Source organism: Panthera onca, chromosome X (assembly GCF_046562875.1).
Source record: "Panthera onca isolate mPanOnc1 chromosome X, mPanOnc1 haplotype 2, whole genome shotgun sequence".
NCBI lineage: Eukaryota > Metazoa > Chordata > Mammalia > Carnivora > Felidae > Panthera > Panthera onca.
In genome coordinates this window covers 74,374,290-74,392,546 of record NC_138357.1, presented here as the reverse complement: position 1 = coordinate 74,392,546, position 18,257 = coordinate 74,374,290, and the positions used below count along the sequence as shown (strand labels likewise).

The following is an 18,257-nucleotide window of genomic DNA, read 5'->3' as shown; positions in this document are numbered from 1 at the left end:
CATCATATACATAGATACAAGGGGTTTTATTAAATTCATACTTCTCAATTTCTTTTTTGAGGAAGATTCAAATGATTAACCTGGTTATAGGGATATTTTATAAATCCAAAGACATGGGCTCTCACATTCTGGTGAAGGTGAGTACCCAGCAAAAAATTTTAAAAAACTACTCTAAGTCAAGATCCTCCTAAACAACCAAGTGAAGTTTATGTCCACTACAACTTACCAACCTATTTCATATAAAAATACTCTGTAAATTTTATGCAATGTAACAACTAGTCCAAAATCACTATCTCAGTGATGCCTTCTCTAACTGCACCAGGCAGTCAATGTTCTACTTTCTGTGCTGCTTTAAAAATTTTGGTCGTAACACTATTGAAACACTTATCACAAGGAATTATGATGTGTTCCAGTGTTTATGTCTCCTTCATGCAAGAAACTGCATGTACCCTGAGGAAAGAAAAACTAACATGCATTATTATGGTATGTCCAGTGTCTTGTAAAATGTCTGGCACAAAGTATATATTATATACATAAGTATTCATTAAATGTAGTTAAATAAATGAATGAGAAAAAATATATATGTTACAAAGATGGGAAGACTGTGCCTATGCCATCTATAAGAACTAGCATTTGAAAGAAGGTGAATAAAACCTTTAGATATAATTTATTTAACTCTAGTATTTAATGAGAAAAGGAAGAGAGGGGAAAATGGACATTTGTGGTCATAAAACTCTTAAGTGTCTAGACCAACACGGAAGTAGCATAAGACCTGTGCTTAAACAAGCCCATAGCTGGTTTCTGATCTGGAAGAGATGTGGTAAATTAGCAACATTTAATAAATATTGGATAGATAGAAGTATTAGTGGGTGGAGGGGTAGGTTTGAGCAACAATAAGCCTCAAAGACTGCGGAGAGTTGAAACTGAAAGAGCAAGAACAGTCTAGCGCACAAAAATATTTGTGACCCATACCAATATGTCCTGACAAATTGGCTAGACTGCAATAAACTGGGATTTCAAGGTTAAAGTTATTGAGGCTAAAATCCAACTGGAATGTGGGGACAGGTGAAGAAACCCACATGCAAACTCACATTCTGCAAACTGAGCTGGAGCTGCTGTTTGTATGGGAGAAAATCCTGTGTGAGCTCTACAGTCAAGCTGTTGGAAATGAAGAGGCTATGAAGAAAGGCCAAGACCTAGGGAAAACATGTAAAAATAACTTTATCACCAGCATCTTCTCATTATCAAATAAAGGAAAAAGAAACACGGAAAATAAATTCCATAGCGTTACACGGTATAGTGTTAAAAGTAATCATGAAAACAAAAACAGGTGTACATAAAGCCATTCTCTTATTAGGTTAAACATTTACACTGGAATTAGTTCCAGAAAATAAGAACTACCAACAAATTTGTTCATTCAGATCCTTTTCAGATAGCATATAAAACCATTCATAATTTGGATAGTATGGGAATAGACTGTGTCTTTTCTCTTTATATCTTCAGAATTGTCACCGAGTAGGTGCTCAATTAATATTTGTTGAATAAACAGATAAGTGAATAAATGAATAAAGTAAGATTCTGTACCTTAATGAAGACTGTCATAATGCTAAAATATTCACAGAGTGTGAACCCATTTTTGAGTTAGAAATGTTTCAGGGGGGGTTCAGAACAAGACATACAAATTATCAATCAAACATTTTTAATGTGAAAAATATTCAACCTCAATAATCAAATACACATAAATAAAAACAAAGAAAATATGATTTCAGCTATCAAAAACAAACCTTTAAAAAATAATACTCAATTCTGCCAATAGTAAAGTGTAATAAGAAGTAGTAATAATTGTTCTATTCTTTTTAGAAAATAAACAGGTAGGTGCATATAAATATGCACACAGATAACACCATATGCATATAGACATGCATATATGCATAAATACAAAAACAAACTATATATATGTATATATACATAAATACATATAAAAACTATGTACATATACACACGTATGTGCTGCATATATATGTGCATGTGTGTGTGTATAAACGTATATGGGTGTGTATACCACATACATTGTCATATACATAATCTTTCTGTTTCTCTCCCAAGCTTTCTCATCTCAGGAAATGACACTACTACCCACTCAGTCAAGCCAGAAAGAATCATCCCTGATTTCTCTTCCACTCACATCTGAATCCAAATTGTGTCGGTTTTATCTCCAAAACATAGGTCTAATCCAGCCATTCTTTTCTTTTTGAATTTCCACCACCCTAACCGAAACCAACATCTTTTCTTGCCTAGACCACTGTAGTAGCCTTCTAACTGGTTTCCTCACTTTCACTGTTGGTCTTTTTTAAGCCATTCTCCACACAACAAAATCAGCTCATGTCATATTCTGTTTAACACTTATCAGTGGTTTTCCACTACACTTAGACTAATATCCAAACTTTTTACCATGCTTACAGGTCCTGTGCCTTCCTATCATACATTAATTACTTCCTGCCCCTCTCTTTTTCTATTGCCAGTATCTAGAGGCACTAATCTTTTCATTCTTCAAGCACACCATTCTTTCCTAACTTAAGGACTGTGCACATGTGTTTTTCTGTGTCTGGAGTATTATTTCTCCATTATCCATGTGGCCTCACCCTCTCTTTCTTTAGATCTTACCGTAAATGATACTTTCAGAGATCTTCCTTGACCATCTACTCTAAAGTAGCTGCCCATTCTTGTTATTGTTTTAGCCATTATCACAACTTACAATTAATTTTATTTATCTGTATCCTTGTTTCCCTTCTGTCTACCCAATACGAATGTAGTCCTTATAAAGAGAGAAACAGAGTCCATCTTATTAATTATAGAATACCCAGTGTTTAGCACAGTGCCAGTCATAGAAGTTCAATTAATTTTTTGTATAAATGAATACACACTTGATTGCATACATATATATACAGATATATACAAATGTGAGCACAGATACACGTGTACATAAATATACATGTTCATGTGCAAAACATATACATGTAAACACATGTTCACACATGTGTACACACACACCCACATATCTATAAGTACAAAGGCATACATAAATAGAGAAAGAAATACTGTAGATACACAGAAAACTTAGAAGGAAAATGCCACAATATTAACAGTGATTACCTCTGTTTTGGAAATTTATTATTTTTGTTTTATTTTTCCTATAGTTATTTTTAGCTTTTCTGCAATAAAAGTACATTTTTTATGCTAGAAAATAAAAGTTGTTAAAATTCCACATAGTTGTCAAATCAAAGCACATCACTTTTATGCTCAAAGAGATGTAAGTAGAAAAAAATAAAGAAGATAGAAGTAAAAACAGTACAGAAGTAAAAACAGTACAATAGGAAGTCATTAAGTGCAAGGGACATGAGCTTGTAGCACATTGACTGGTGTGTGATAGGCCCTTTAGAAGCTTTATGAAAGCATGAGAGCAAGGAAGGGAGGAGAGCAAGATAAAATGAAGGGTGACAGAGAAATCAAAGGAGGGAGAGAAGGAAAGAGGAAGCAAAGAAAGAGAAAGAAAGGAAATTCATAGCTAGGGAGACAAAATGGGAAAGAAGGGACGCTTGGGTGGCTCAGTCGGTTGGGTGTCCGACTCTTGGTTTCAGCTCTGGACATGATCTCCTGGTTTGTGGGATCAAGCCCCACATTGGGTCTATGCCGACAGCATGGAGCCTGCTCGGGATTCTCTCCTTCTCCCTCTCTTTCTCTGTCTCTCTCTCAAAATAAATACATGAACATTAAAAAAAAAAAAAGAAAATGGGAAAGAAAAGAAAGGCAAGAAGGGGTGGTAAGGAAAAGAAAATGTTAGTAAGAAAGCAAGAACAACACAAGCTGGTGTGTCTATTTTCTTGACATTCATTATTAAGCATTAAATATCCTTCACCATCTTTGAGATTTCAATTTTATGATCAAAGTTCTCTGCATTTACCAGGAATTTGGTAAATATTTTTACACTATTCATCAACAGATAGAACTTACTGGCTCCACAATATTGAACTTCTTGGACTCCTGAACTTCCTGGATTTGATAAACATAATCAAGGGAGGACTCAAAGAAATTATGCCTCTCTTTGTCCACCTGGAGGTCTGCCTGTAGAAGAAGAGCAGCAAAAGTCACATAACAGCATAATCATTCACATAAGTCACTGCTTATGCACTCAACAGAATGCTAGAGCTAGGAAATAATTTAGCCACCAAGTAGTGATCTTACTCCTTTATTTTACAGATAGGAACTATAAGCCAAGAAATAAAAAGCGATCAATGGGAAACTTCTGGTTTCTGGTCGAACAATTAAAAAGCCTGCAAGTTATCATAACCATCCTCACAAAAAAACAATGCTGAACAAGTTGAAAATCACAACTTCTCTTAGAAACAACAGAGAATTGAAATCAGAGGGAAAAGAGCTGCCTCAAATATTGGATAGACAGGTGAAAATGGAGAATCAGAGCTTACAAGAGCAAAAGCCCCGAAGCAGAAACCCGTTGCTATAGCCGGTATCAGACTATCAGTTATTTAAGAACAACTCTATAAGGAAATCCAAAGACAACAGGGAAGACAGAAACAAAAATACCACAGGAAATTTTGGCCTCTGAGAACAATATCTAGAATAAACCAAACATAGTCTAACAGCAAACTAAGTACAGCCTAACTCCTATCTATATAAACATAAAGCCTCATGCTAAAGACCTATTTACTTCAGTTCCTTTTACCCAGAACATTACATCTGGCTTTCAACAAAATATTACAAGTCATACAAAAGGGGAAAAGACAACAACAACCAGTTTGAAGATAAAAAACAAACATAAAAACCAAACAGATAAGGCAGAGATACTGGATGGTGGAATTACTAGACAAGAAATTATAGTGAGGGCTCTAATGGAAAAGGAGGACAATACACAAGAACAGATGAGTAATACAAGTGGAGATATGAAAGGTAAGGGAAATAATCAAAAGGAAATGCTAGAAATAAAAAAACATTAGCAGAAATGAAGAATGCCCTTAATGGGCTTATCAACAGACTGAACACGGCTAAGGAAAGGATCAATTAACTTGAAGATATGTCAATAGAAACTTCAAAAACTGAAATGCAAAAAGAAAAAAAGAATGAAAAAGATGGAGTAGTGTATTTAAGAGGTGTTGGACAATTATAAAAATGGAAGATATGCATACTAGGCTTTCTCAAAGGAGAAGAAAAAGAGGAACATAAGAAATATTTAAAGTGATGACTAATTTTTTTCCAAAATTAGACAGATAAGAAACAAAAGATTGAGAAAGCTTAGAGAACAATAGTATAAATACAAAAAAATTACATGTAGGCATATCATATTCAAATTGCACAAAGTCAAAGGCACAGAGAAAATCTTGAGAGAAGCAGGAGAAAACCTACCTTATCTAAAGAGGAGCAAGAATAAGATTTCTCTTAAGAAACCATGCAAAAAGAAGAGAGTGGAGTGAGATGTTTAAGGTACTGGAATAAAATCACAAATTTATAATTCTGCATCCAGTAGTTATTTTTCAAAAGTGAAGAAAAATTAAAGATTTTCTCAAATAAAAATTTAAGGAATGTTTGAGGTAAACTTGTGACTGAATAAATATTACAAGGAGTTCTTCAGACAGAAGGAAAACTATATAAATGAGAAAGGTGTACCAAAAGAAAGAAAAGAAGAGTACTAGAGAAGGAATAAATGAAGGTAAAATAAAATCACATTTTTTCTTATTTTTAACTAATCTTACAGATAAGAGTTTGTCCAAGATAATAATTGTAACAACGTATTTGGTGAATATAGATTATCAAATAGTGGAATGAATGACAATAATATTATAAGTGACTGAAGGGAGCAACAGGAAATATTCTGTTATAAGGTTCCTGTACCACACATGAAGAAGCATAATGTTATATGAAAGCATAAATGGATTAATTGTAAATGTGTATGGGAAACCAGAGTAACCACTAAAAAAGTTTTAAAAAGTATAAATCATATATGCTAGAAGAGGACATAAAAGGGAATCATACAATTTTAAGTTAAAAAAAGAGAAGGCAGATAAAAAATTAAGACAAAAATAAGCAAAGGGTAGCCAACAGTAACAAACATGGTAGATATTTATCCAACTATATCAATCACTTCAAAGGTCAATGGCCTAAGCACACCAATTAAAATGTAGAGACTGTTGAGAGTGCATGAAAAATAAGAGCCAACTATATGCTATGTATAACATATCACTTGAAATATAAAAGACATAGACTAAAAGTAAAGGTATGGAGAAAAAAATTCCATGCCAACAAGAATCAAAAGAAAGCTGGAATAGCTATATTAATTTCAGAAAAAGGAGACTTCAGAGCAACAAAACCTGTCAGGGAAAAAGAAGCATAACATAATGATAATGGTAAATTCTCTAAGAAGATATAACCACCCTTATTGTGTAATAGGACATCAAAACATGGGAGGCCAAAAACTGATAGAACACCAAGGAGAAATAGGTGAACCCACAATTAGAGTTGGAAATTTCAACCTTCCTGTCAGTAATTGAGGCAGAAAATCAGTAAAGACATAATCGAATTGAACAGCACCATCAACCAACTGGATCTAATTAACATCTGTAGAACATTTCATCCAACAACAGCAGAATACACCTTATATTCAAGCTCACTCAGATCACCATGATCAACCACGTCCTGGGACATACAATATACTGGAATAAATTTACAAGAACAGGAATGATGAAAAGTATGCTCTCAGACCACAAATAAATTACACTAGAAATCAATAACAAAAAATAGCTGGAACCTGCCAAAATACTTAGAGATTAAACAGCACATTTCTAAATGACACATGGGTCAAAGAAGAATTCTTATGAGAAATTAAAAAGTATTTTAGACTAAACAAAAATGAAAATATAACTTAGTATTTGTGGATGAAGTGAAGGCAATGCTTACAGGAATGTTTATAGCATTAAAACCATATATTAGAATAAAATAAATCTAAAATCAATAATTTAAGCTCCCACCTTAGAAAAATAAGAGCAAATTAAAACCAGAATAAGCAGAAGAAAAGAAATAATAACAATTTTTAAGGAAACCAATAATATTAACAATAGGAAATAAACAAAGAAAATCAACAAAATCAAAATCTGGTTAATTTAAAACATCAAGAAAATAGATAAGACTATAGCCAGATTAAGAAAGAAAAAGAAAACACATACATTTAAAATGCCAGAAATGAGAAGCGCCCATATGTCTTAATCAGTTAAGGATCCAACTCTTGATTTTGTCACAGGTCATGATCTCATGGTTTGTCAGATTGAGCCCCATGTCAGACTCAGTGCTGATAGCACGGAGCCTGCTTTGACCCTCTCTAGTTCTCTCTCTGCCTCGCCCCCACTCACGCTCTTTCTGTTTCCTTCTCTGTTAAAAATAAATAGTAAATAGCCTTAAAGAATAAAAAAAAATGTCAGAAATGAAAGCAGAGTCATCACTATTGATCTCATGGATATTAAAAGGATAACAAAGGAGTATTAATAACTCCATGCCTTAAATTTTGATAACCTAAATCAACTAATTCCTTGAAAGACACAAGCTTCCAATACTCACACAGGATGAAATACACAATCTGAATAGATTTATATTTATTAAAGGAATTGAATCAATAATTAAAATCCTTCCAAAAAAGAATGCACTAAATGGGTTCACTGGTGAATTTTACTAGATATTTTAAGGAAGAAATGATACCAAATTTTTACACTCTCATCCAGAAAACAGAGGCAGAGGGAATATTTCCTAACTCATTCTCTGAGGCCAGCATTACCCTGATACTAAAACCAGACAAAGACATTACAATAAAGGAAAAGTACAAACTAGTATCTCCAATAAACATATATATAAAAATTCTCAATAAAATATTAGCAAATCAAATCCACCAGGGTATAAAAAATATACACCAGGACTGCATGTGATTTATTTCATGTATGCAAGGCTGGTGCAACATTCAAAAATCAGTTGATATAATTCATCACATCAACACCTAAAGAATAAATATTAAATGACAATACCAACAGATATAGAAAAAAATATTTGACAAAATCCAACACACATCCTTTGAGAAAAACTTTCAACAAGCTATAATTATAAGGGCACTTCATCAACTTGATAAAGACTATCTGTAAAAAACCTACAGCTAACACCGTGTTTAATTTTGAGAAACTAGATATATTCCCTCTAACACCAGGAACAATTCATATTCAAATCATAGTGGAATTCTAAGCAAATGCAATAAGACAAGGAAAGGAGATAAAAAGTGTATAGATTGGAAAGGAAGAAATAACACTATCTTTTTTTTCCACACATGACACAATTGTGTGTATAGGAATTCCCCCCAAAAGTCAACAAAAATCTGTTGGGAGTAATAAGTAACTAGATAGCACAACTGCAGGATACAAAGTTGATATAAAAAATCAATTGTTTTCTTACATGCTAACAGTGGACATTGAAATTGTAAATTAAAAACACCAAACTATACAGGTGCCTGGGTGGCCAGTCGGTTAAGTGTCTGCCTTCAGTTCAGAATATGATCTCATAGTTCGTGGGTTCAATCCCCACAACGGGCTCTGTGCTGACAGCTCAGAGACTGGAGCTTGCTTCAGATTCTGTTTCCCTCTCTGTCTGCCCCTCCCCTGCTTGCACTCTGTCTGTCTCTCTCTCAAAATTAAATAAACATAAAAAAACTGAAGTATTTGTATTAGAAGAAAATTTGAAATGCTTAGTCATAAATAAAAAATTTATAAGATCTATATGATGAAAATTATAAAACCAGTAAAGTAAATCAAAGATCTAAATTTATGGAGAAATATTACATGTAGATGGATAGAAAATATTATCAAGATATCAGTTCTTCACAACTTGATCCATAGCTTCAGTGTTATCCAATTCAAAATTAATGCAAGCTATTTTCTGGATATCAACAAAGTGACTCTAAAGTTTATTTAGACAGGGAAAAAGGCAAGAAAAGCCAACACAATATTGGGAGAGAAGAACCAATTGAAGTATTTACACTATCTGATTTCAAAATTCCCATAAAGTTATCATAATCAAAACAATGTGGTACTGGTGAAAGAACAGACAAATAGATCAATGGAACAGAATAGAAAGCGTGAAAATTATATTTACACATAAATATAGTCAATTAATCTCTGACACAGGAGCAAAGGCAATACAATAAAGCAAAGATAAGTAGGCATATACTAGGACATGATTTAAGATACTGTTCTGACTCACTATAGTAAAAACAAAGACTATTGTCAAGTTTAATAAAACACTACAGATGATGCACTAAGATTTTTCCTTTTTATTCTTTCATTTTACAAAATGTAGGGCATGAATCACTAAATTGATATCATGACCTACTAAATGAGTGGCAACCTGCAATTTAAAAATTACTGCTCCCATGAACAGTATTAGCAGATAGCTCACCAATCTTATCCCAGAAAATAACACAAAACAGATATTGTTTTCTAGTACCATATTTCTTGTATTCGAAGGACCTACTCTTGAAACATCTTTTTAAAGGGTCACCTTTATTTTTGCCTCAATGATCCAGAGGTCAATGTAGATATTATGTAAGAAAATCAGGATCATAATCTTCCTTCATTGTTTCTGACACCAGCCCTAGATTCTGAGCATCTACTTCATCCCCCCAATACTTCTTAAGGTAAAGTCTTTATAGAAACTGGTTGGGGGGCGCCTGGGTGGCTCAGTTGGTTGAGTGTCCGACTACAACTCAGAACTCAGGTCATGATCTCGTGGTTCACAAGTTCGAGACCCGCAGCAGGCTCTGTGCTAACAGCTCAGAGCCTGGAGCCTGTTTCGGATTCTGTGTCTCCCTCTCTCTCTGCCCCTCTGCTGCTCGCACTCTGTCTCTTTTTCAAAAATAAATAAGCATTTAAAAATTAAAACAAAAACTGGTTGGGAATTTATCTAGCCAGGGCTATGACTCAGGTTGTTTACCTGCAGAGATTCTCATTGGACCAGAAATGGCTTATGAAGTAATGAAAAAAAAGGGACTGTTTAAATATCTATGGAAGTTAATAAAATGAAATACAACACAACTGTGGGGGAAAAAATTCAGTATGTGTGCTACGAACCAATATTCAAGGTATATTCTTAGGTTAAAAAGAGTAAGATAAGCACACTGTGTATATTAGCCTTCTAGACTTCTGGAAAGTTTCACAAGCTATTAGTAATGGGAACTGCCTCCAAGGAAGAGAAAGAAAGGAACGGGAATCTTGAATGATAAGGATTTAATATTTTCTATACCTTTTTATAGTGTTTGAAGTTTTTATTTTGTGTATATACATACTTTATACTTTCAATTAAAAATAGATAAATTTAAATAATATAGCAAAGATAGTCTTTTCAACAAATGGTGCTTAAGCAACTGCACATCATCGTGCAAAAAATTAATCTAGAGACAGAACTTAAACTTTTCCCAACAATTAATCCCAAATATATCATAGAGCTAAATGTAAAAATCAAGGCCCTAAAACTCTTAGAAGATAATATAAGAGAAAATTCAGGTGACCTTTGACTTGGTGATAACTTTTTGGATATAACATAAAAGCATAATCCACAAAAGAAAAAAACTGATAAATTGGATTTCATAAAAATTAAAAATTTCTTCTCTGTGAAAATCTTGGTTAAGAGAATGAAAAAACAATCCATAGACTGGGAGAAAATCTTTGCAAAACATATCTGAGAAAGGGCTGGTATCTAAAATAGACAAACAAGCAGCATTATCAACAATAGCCAAATTATGAAAAGAGCCTAAGTGTCCCTCAACTGATGAATGGATAAAGAAGATGTGGTGTATATGTATATATACAATGGAATATTACTCAGCTATCAAAAGGAATAATCTCTTGCCATTTGCAACGTCACGGATGGTGCTAGAAGGCATTATGCTAAGTGAAATAAGTCAGTCAGAGAAAGACAAATACCATGTGATTTCACGCATACGTGGAATTTAAGAAACAAAACAGATGAATATAGGGGGAAAAAGACAGTGAGGCAAACCATAAAACAGACTCTTAACTATAGAGAAGAAACTGAGGGTTGTTGGAGAGGAGGTGGGTGGGGGGATGGGCTAAATAGGTGATGAGTATTAAGGAGGACATTTGTTGTGAAGAGCACTGGGTGTTATATGTAACTGATGAATCACTAAATTCTACTCCTGAAACTAATATTATACTGTATGTTAGCTAACTAGAACTTAAATAAAAACTTAAAACAATACAAATTCCAAGTTAAAATTTTATTTTTTACACCTAGAAAGTTGAAATAAATATCTTTTACCCCAAGGGGTGTGGAGAGGGGGGGATAAAACAAACAAAGAAGTAGTAGGGTATCTTTTTTTTTACATTTATTAATTTTTGATTGACAGAGAGAGACAGAGCACAAGTTGGGGGGTGAGGCAGCAGAGACAGAAGGAGACACAGAATCCGAAGCAGGCTCCAGGCTCTGAGCTGTCAGCACAGAGCCTGACACAGGTCTCCAACTCACAAACCGCAAGATCATGACCTGAGACGAAGTCGGATGCTTAACCAACAGAGCCACCCAGGTGCCTCTAGTAGGGTATCTTTTAAAAAAATAAGAATAAAATAGACAAACAGCTCTTAAAATGAAACGATAATAATCCAATTAAAATGGCAAAATATATGAACAGGTACCTTACCAAAAGAGATATACAGATGGCAAAAATGCATATGAAAAGATGTTCAACAGAATATGTCATTACAGAAACGAGGATTACAATGAGAGATCACTACATACCTATTAGAATGGCTAAAATCCAAAACACAGACAACACCAAATGCTGACAAAGAGAGCAACAAGAGCAATAAGAACTTTCATTCATTGATGATAGAAATAAAAAAATGTAGTCACTTTGAAAGACAATATGGAAGTTTCTATAAAAAACTGTAAGAAACTAAATATACTTTTACCATACAATCCAGAAATTGTGCTTTTTGGTATTTACCAATATTATTTGCAAAGTTATGTACACAAAAACCTGCATTCAAATATTTACATAAGCTTTATTAATAATTCACAAAGTTGAGAGGAAGCCAAGATATCCTTCAATAGGTGAAAAGATAAACTGTGGTAAATACACACAATGGAGTATTATTCAGCACTAAAAATAAGCGAGTTATAAAGTCATGAATAGACACAGAAGAACCTTAAATGAATATTGCTAAAATAAATAAGCCAAAATGAAACTGCTACATGCTGTATAATTCCAACAATAAAACATTCTGGAATAGGCAAAATATGGAAACCATAAGATCAACAGTTGCTAGCAGTTTGGGGGGTGTGGCTGGATAGAGGGATGAATGGGTGGTGCCCACACATATTTTGGGCAGTGACATATTTTCTGCATGATAGTGTAATGGTGGATTTATGTCATTACACATTTGTCAAAACCCCCAGAATGTATAATGCATTGGCTCATCATTCATGCAAATGTTAATAGTAGGGGGAACTGTATGCTGGAAATTAGGGATATATGAGAACTCCGTACTTATAATTCATCTTTTCTGTAAACCTATAACTGCTCTAAAAATAAAGTCTCTTAATATTAAAAAAGTGACCCAAGGTCCCCCATATTATTTTTTTAATGTTTATTTATTTTTTAAATATGAAATTTATTGTCAAATTGGTTTCCATACAACTTCAGATTATTTTTAATTGAAGAAGTTCAAAGGCTGTATCCTTGCTCTTTAGTAAAGTCACCAGGGACCTCTACATACAGCAACCAAACTACTAGGACATTCCAGAAGCTTTCATTGTAAGTCTCCAAAAGAACAAAGTTTGGACTGTGCCAAGGGTCCCAACCCCCTAGAGAATTGGTAATTCACTAGGAGGACTCAAAGGACTCCAGCATATAGTCATACTCATGGCTAAGATTTATTTTAGTGGAAGGATATGAAGCAAAATCAGCATAGGGAAAAATACATGGGATGAAGTATAGAAGAAACTAGGTGAAAGCTTCCAAGAGTGTTCCTTTAGTACAGTCACAAAAGACACAGTTAATTCCTTCAGCAACAAGTTAACAACACATGTGCAATATGGTCTACCAGGTAAGCTCTTTAGACTCAGTGCCCTAGGTTTTTATTAGTGCCTGTACACAGGTACTGGCTGCTGAGCATATACCAAGACTCCAGACTCCCAGAAGAAAATAAGACATTCAACATAAACCACATTGTTTGTACAGGCAGTCTAGGCACAGTGAGTCATTCTTACCATTTAGGAAAAATTTTATATCTGTGTAAGAAACTGCCCACTAGCCTAGTTCCCAGATACCAGCCAAGAGTTAATATTATAGTCAGATTTTCCTAATCAAAGTAGACTCAGGCCTTTTATGTTAACTCTCTTCTAGCTAGGAACCCAAAACAGAATAGATAGAAAAGGAAGAAAACAAAGGTATGCAGAAGAAAAATGACAGAAGACCCCAGAATAGTACTTCATTCCAGTTTATGGAAGAAAAGTAGTCCTTCACTTTTTCAATACTAACTCTATCCACCACTGAGGATAGATTTATCACCTTGAAGCACATTACATGATGTAATGGACACTCACCAAATCACATATCAGCTTTGCCACAATCTATATAACCTTGGACAAGATGATTTCTAAGAAATTTCACAGCTCATGTCTATGACCTTATTCAATTGAATATCTCTTTTTATACTTGAATCTATCTTTTACTTGATCTATTATCCAACACACAGAACCATTCTTCCATTAAAAGCAGTTTTAATCAGTTAATTCCTTTCCTCCCTTCTCCAGGGCCACCCTTGTGACTTAGACCTTTTCCTCTAGATCATTGTAATACTTTCCTAAACTGATTTTTGTTTGTTTGTTTGTTTGTTTCCAGTCCCTCCCAGGTCTAATTCATCTTATAACCTCATACAGTTTAAGATTTCTAAATCAGAATTCCACTCATATTGCTTATACAACCAAAAGGTCTTGTTAATCTTCCCAGAGCCAATAGAATTCAAGACAAACTCCTGAGCCTATCACTCCATAATATAGTCTGAACTTTCCTGATCATATTTTGTCTTTCACTACTCTCCAATAGTAATGAAAATGCTGGTCATACTATTTCCCAAACGTACTCCATGTTTTCCATTCTTGGGGCCATTGCCCTCCATGTGAAAGGTCCATTTCTCCATTTCTATCTGTCAAAGACTTCACTTTTTGTTGAATGACCACCTCAAATTGAATGGGCCCCATTATTTTACAAAGGCAAATCTCCACATCCAAATGTAAGTTTTTTATTCTCCAAACACCTCCCCACCCCTATAAGGATACCACATACAGATACATGTTACAGTATGTAAAAAATGCTACTTGTTTAAGTGTCATGTGTGAATACATGTGTGGAATTTTAGCATTCCAATTATAAGCTATAGAAGGACAGGAAGTATGTCTCATTGTCTCTCTAGTACTGTTGAACCCAGCTTAATGCCTGGCATGTGGTATGCATTCATGGAATAGTGATTTATTTGAACTAAAGTCCCTGAAAGCCCATACAAAAAAAGTTAATGTTGGAATATCTTGGGGGGAAAAAAGAGAAGATCTGCTCCTGATCTACCAAATACAGTACTAGTCTAACTTTATCCTCATGTGGATTTTGGAATCAAAAACAGAACTGAAAGGGACTCTGGAAATCATTGCATATCACTCCTCCTTTGAAAGAAAAAAAAATATGTTATCCAAAGTCACACCTTGAAAGACAAGAAATAACAAGTGTTGGCGATGATGTGAAGAAAAAGTAACCCTCGGGGGTTCCGGAAGATGGCGACGTAGGAGGACGCAGGGCTCACAGCGCGTCCTGCCGATCACTTAGATTCCACCTACACCTGCCTAAAGAACCCAGAAAACCGCCAGAGGATTAGCAGAAGGGAGTCTCCGGAGTCAAGCGCAGACTAGAGGCCCACGGAAGAGGCACAGGGGAAGTGCACTGCAGGTCCTCACCACGCCAGGGACTCTCCAAAATGACCAAACGGAAGAATTCCCCTCAGAAGAATCTCCAGGAAATAACAACAGCTAATGAACTGATCAAAAAGGATTTAAATAATATAACAGAAAGTGAATTTAGAATAATAGTCATAAAATTAATCGCTGGGCTTGAAAACAGTATACAGGACAGCAGAGAATCTCTTGCCACAAAGATCGAGGGACTAAGGAACAGTCACGAGGAGTTGAAAAACGCTTTAAACGAATTGCAAAACAAAATGGAATCCACGATGGCTCGGCTTGAAGAGGCAGAGGAGAGAATAGGTGAACTAGAAGATAAAGTTATGGAGAAAGAGGAAGCTGAAAGAAAGAGAGATAAAAAAATCCAGGAGTATGAGGGGAAAATTAGAGAACTAAGTGATACACTAAAAAAAAATAATATACGCATAATTGGTATCCCAGAGGAGGAAGAGAGAGGGAAGGGTGCTGAAGGGGTACTTGAACAAATTATAGCTGAGAACTTCCCTGAACTGGGGAAGGAAAAAGGCATTGAAATCCAAGAGGCACAGAGAACTCCCTTCAGACGTAACTTGAATCGATCTTCTGCACGACATATCATAGTGAAACTGGCAAAATACAAGGATAAAGAGAAAATTCTGAAAGCAGCAAGGGATAAACGTGCCCTCACATATAAAGGGAGACCTATAAGACTCGTGACTGATCTCTCCTTTGAAACTTGGCAGGCCAGAAAGGCTTGGCACGATATCTACAGTGTGCTAAACAGAAAAAATATGCAGCCGAGAATCCTTTATCCAGCAAGTCTGTCATTTAGAATAGAAGGAGAGATAAAGGTCTTCCCAAACAAACAAAAACTGAAGGAATTTGTCACCACGAAACCAGCCCTACAAGAGATCCTAAGGGGGATCCTGTGAGACAAAGTACCAGAGACATCACTACAAGCATAAAACATACAGACATCACAATGACTCTAAACCCATATCTTTCTATAATAACACTGAATGTAAATGGATTAAATGCGCCAACTAAAAGACATAGGGTATCAGAATGGATAAAAAAACAAGACCCATCTATTTGCTGTCTACAAGAGACTCATTTTAGATCTGAGGACACCTTTAGATTGAGAGTGAGGGGATGGAGAACTATTTATCATGCTACTGGAAGCCAAAAGAAAGCTGGAGTAGCCATACTTATATCAGACAAACTAGACTTTAAATTAAAGGCTGTAACAAGAGATGAAGAAGGGCATTATATAATAATCACAGGGTCTATCCACCAGGAAGAGCTAACTATTATAAATGTCTATGCGCCAAATACCCGAGCCCCCAGATATATAAAACAATTACTCATAAACATAAGCAACCTCATTGATAAGAATGTGGTCATTGCAGGGGACTTTAACACCCCACTTACAGAAATGGTTAGATCATCTAGACACACGGTCAATAAAGAAACAAGGGCCCTGAATGATACATTGGATCAGATGGACTTGACAGATATATTTAGAACTCTGCATCCCAAAGCAACAGAATATACTTTCTTCTCGAGTGCACATGGAACATTCTCCAAGATAGATCATATACTGGGTCACAAAACAGCCCTTCATAAGTTTACAAGAATTGAAATTATACCATGCATACTTTCAGACCACAATGCTATGAAGCATGAAATCAACCACAGGAAAAAGTCTGGAAAACCTCCAAAAGCATGGAGGTTAAAGAACACCCTACTAACGAATGAGTGGGTCAACCAGGCAATTAGACAAGAAATTAAAACATATATGGAAACAAACGAAAATGAAAATACAACAATCCAAACGCTTTGGGATGCAGCGAAGGCAGTCCTGAGAGGAAAATACATTGCAATCCAGGCCTATCTCAAGAAACAAGAAAAATCCCAAATACAAAACCTAACAGCACACCTAAAGGAAATAGAAGCAGAACAGCAAAGGCAGCCTAAACCCAGCAGAAGAAGAGAAATAATAAAGATCAGAGCAGAAATAAACAATATAGAATCTAAAAAAACTGTAGAGCAGATCAACGAAACCAAGAGTTGGTTTTTTGAAAAAATAAACAAAATTGACAAACCTCTAGCCAGGCTTCTCAAAAAGAAAAGGGAGATGACCCAAATAGATAAAATCATGAATGAAAATGGAATGATTACAACCAATCCCTCAGAGATACAAACAATTATCAGGGAATACTATGAAAAATTATATGCCAGCAAATTGGACAACCTGGAAGAAATGGACAAATTTCTAAACACCCACACTCTTCCAAAACTCAATCAGGAGGAAATAGAAAGCTTGAACAGACCCATAACCAGCGAAGAAATTGAATCGGTTATCAAAAATCTCCCAACAAATAAGAGTCCAGGACCAGATGGCTTCCCAGGGGAGTTCTACCAGACATTTAAAGCAGAGATAATACCTATCCTTCTCAAGCTATTCCAAGAAATAGAAAGGGAAGGAAAACTTCCAGACTCATTCTATGAAGCCAGTATTACTTTGATTCCTAAACCAGACAGAGACCCAGTAAAAAAAGAGAACTACAGGCAAATATCCCTGATGAATATGGATGCAAAAATTCTTAATAAGATACTAGCAAATCGAATTCAACAGCATATAAAAAGAATTATTCACCATGATCAAGTGGGATTCATTCCTGGGATGCAGGGCTGGTTCAACATTCGCAAATCGATAAACGTGATACATCACATTAACAAAAAAAAAGAGAAGAACCATATGATCCTGTCAATCGATGCAGAAAAGGCCTTTGACAAAATCCAGCACCCTTTCTTAATAAAAACCCTTGAGAAAGTCGGGATAGAAGGAACATACTTAAAGATCATAAAGGCCATTTATGAAAAGCCCACAGCTAACATCATCCTCAACGGGGAAAAACTGAGAGCTTTTTCCCTGAGATCAGGAACACGACAGGGATGCCCACTGTCACCGCTGCTGTTTAATATAGTGCTGGAAGTTCTAGCATCAGCAATCAGACAACAAAAGGAAATCAAAGGCATCAAAATTGGCAAAGATGAAGTCAAGCTTTTGCTTTTTGCAGATGACATGATATTATACATGGAAAATCCGATAGACTCCACCAAAAGTCTGCTAGAACTGATACATGAATTCAGCAAAGTTGCAGGATACAAAATCAATGTGCAGAAATCAGTTGCATTCTTATACACTAACA

At 35.1% G+C, this 18,257-nt stretch overlaps 1 protein-coding gene across 8 annotated transcripts in view; it reads right to left on the bottom strand.

The window, feature by feature from the left end:
- OPHN1 (oligophrenin 1) overlaps positions 1–18,257 on the bottom strand; it is a 600,363-nt gene that overhangs the window by 260,827 nt on the left and 321,279 nt on the right. For all 8 annotated transcript variants that reach the window (XR_014136815.1, XM_081793552.1, XM_081793555.1 and 5 more), the window contains 2 exons: positions 4,012–4,122; positions 1,092–1,196 (listed from right to left, as the gene is read on the bottom strand). Coding sequence is in view for 7 of the 8 variants with exons in the window: in XM_081793552.1 (XP_081649678.1) it covers positions 1,092–1,196; positions 4,012–4,122 (216 nt within the window). In the remaining variant the exon portion in view is untranslated. The remainder of the gene's footprint in view (positions 1–1,091; positions 1,197–4,011; positions 4,123–18,257) is intronic.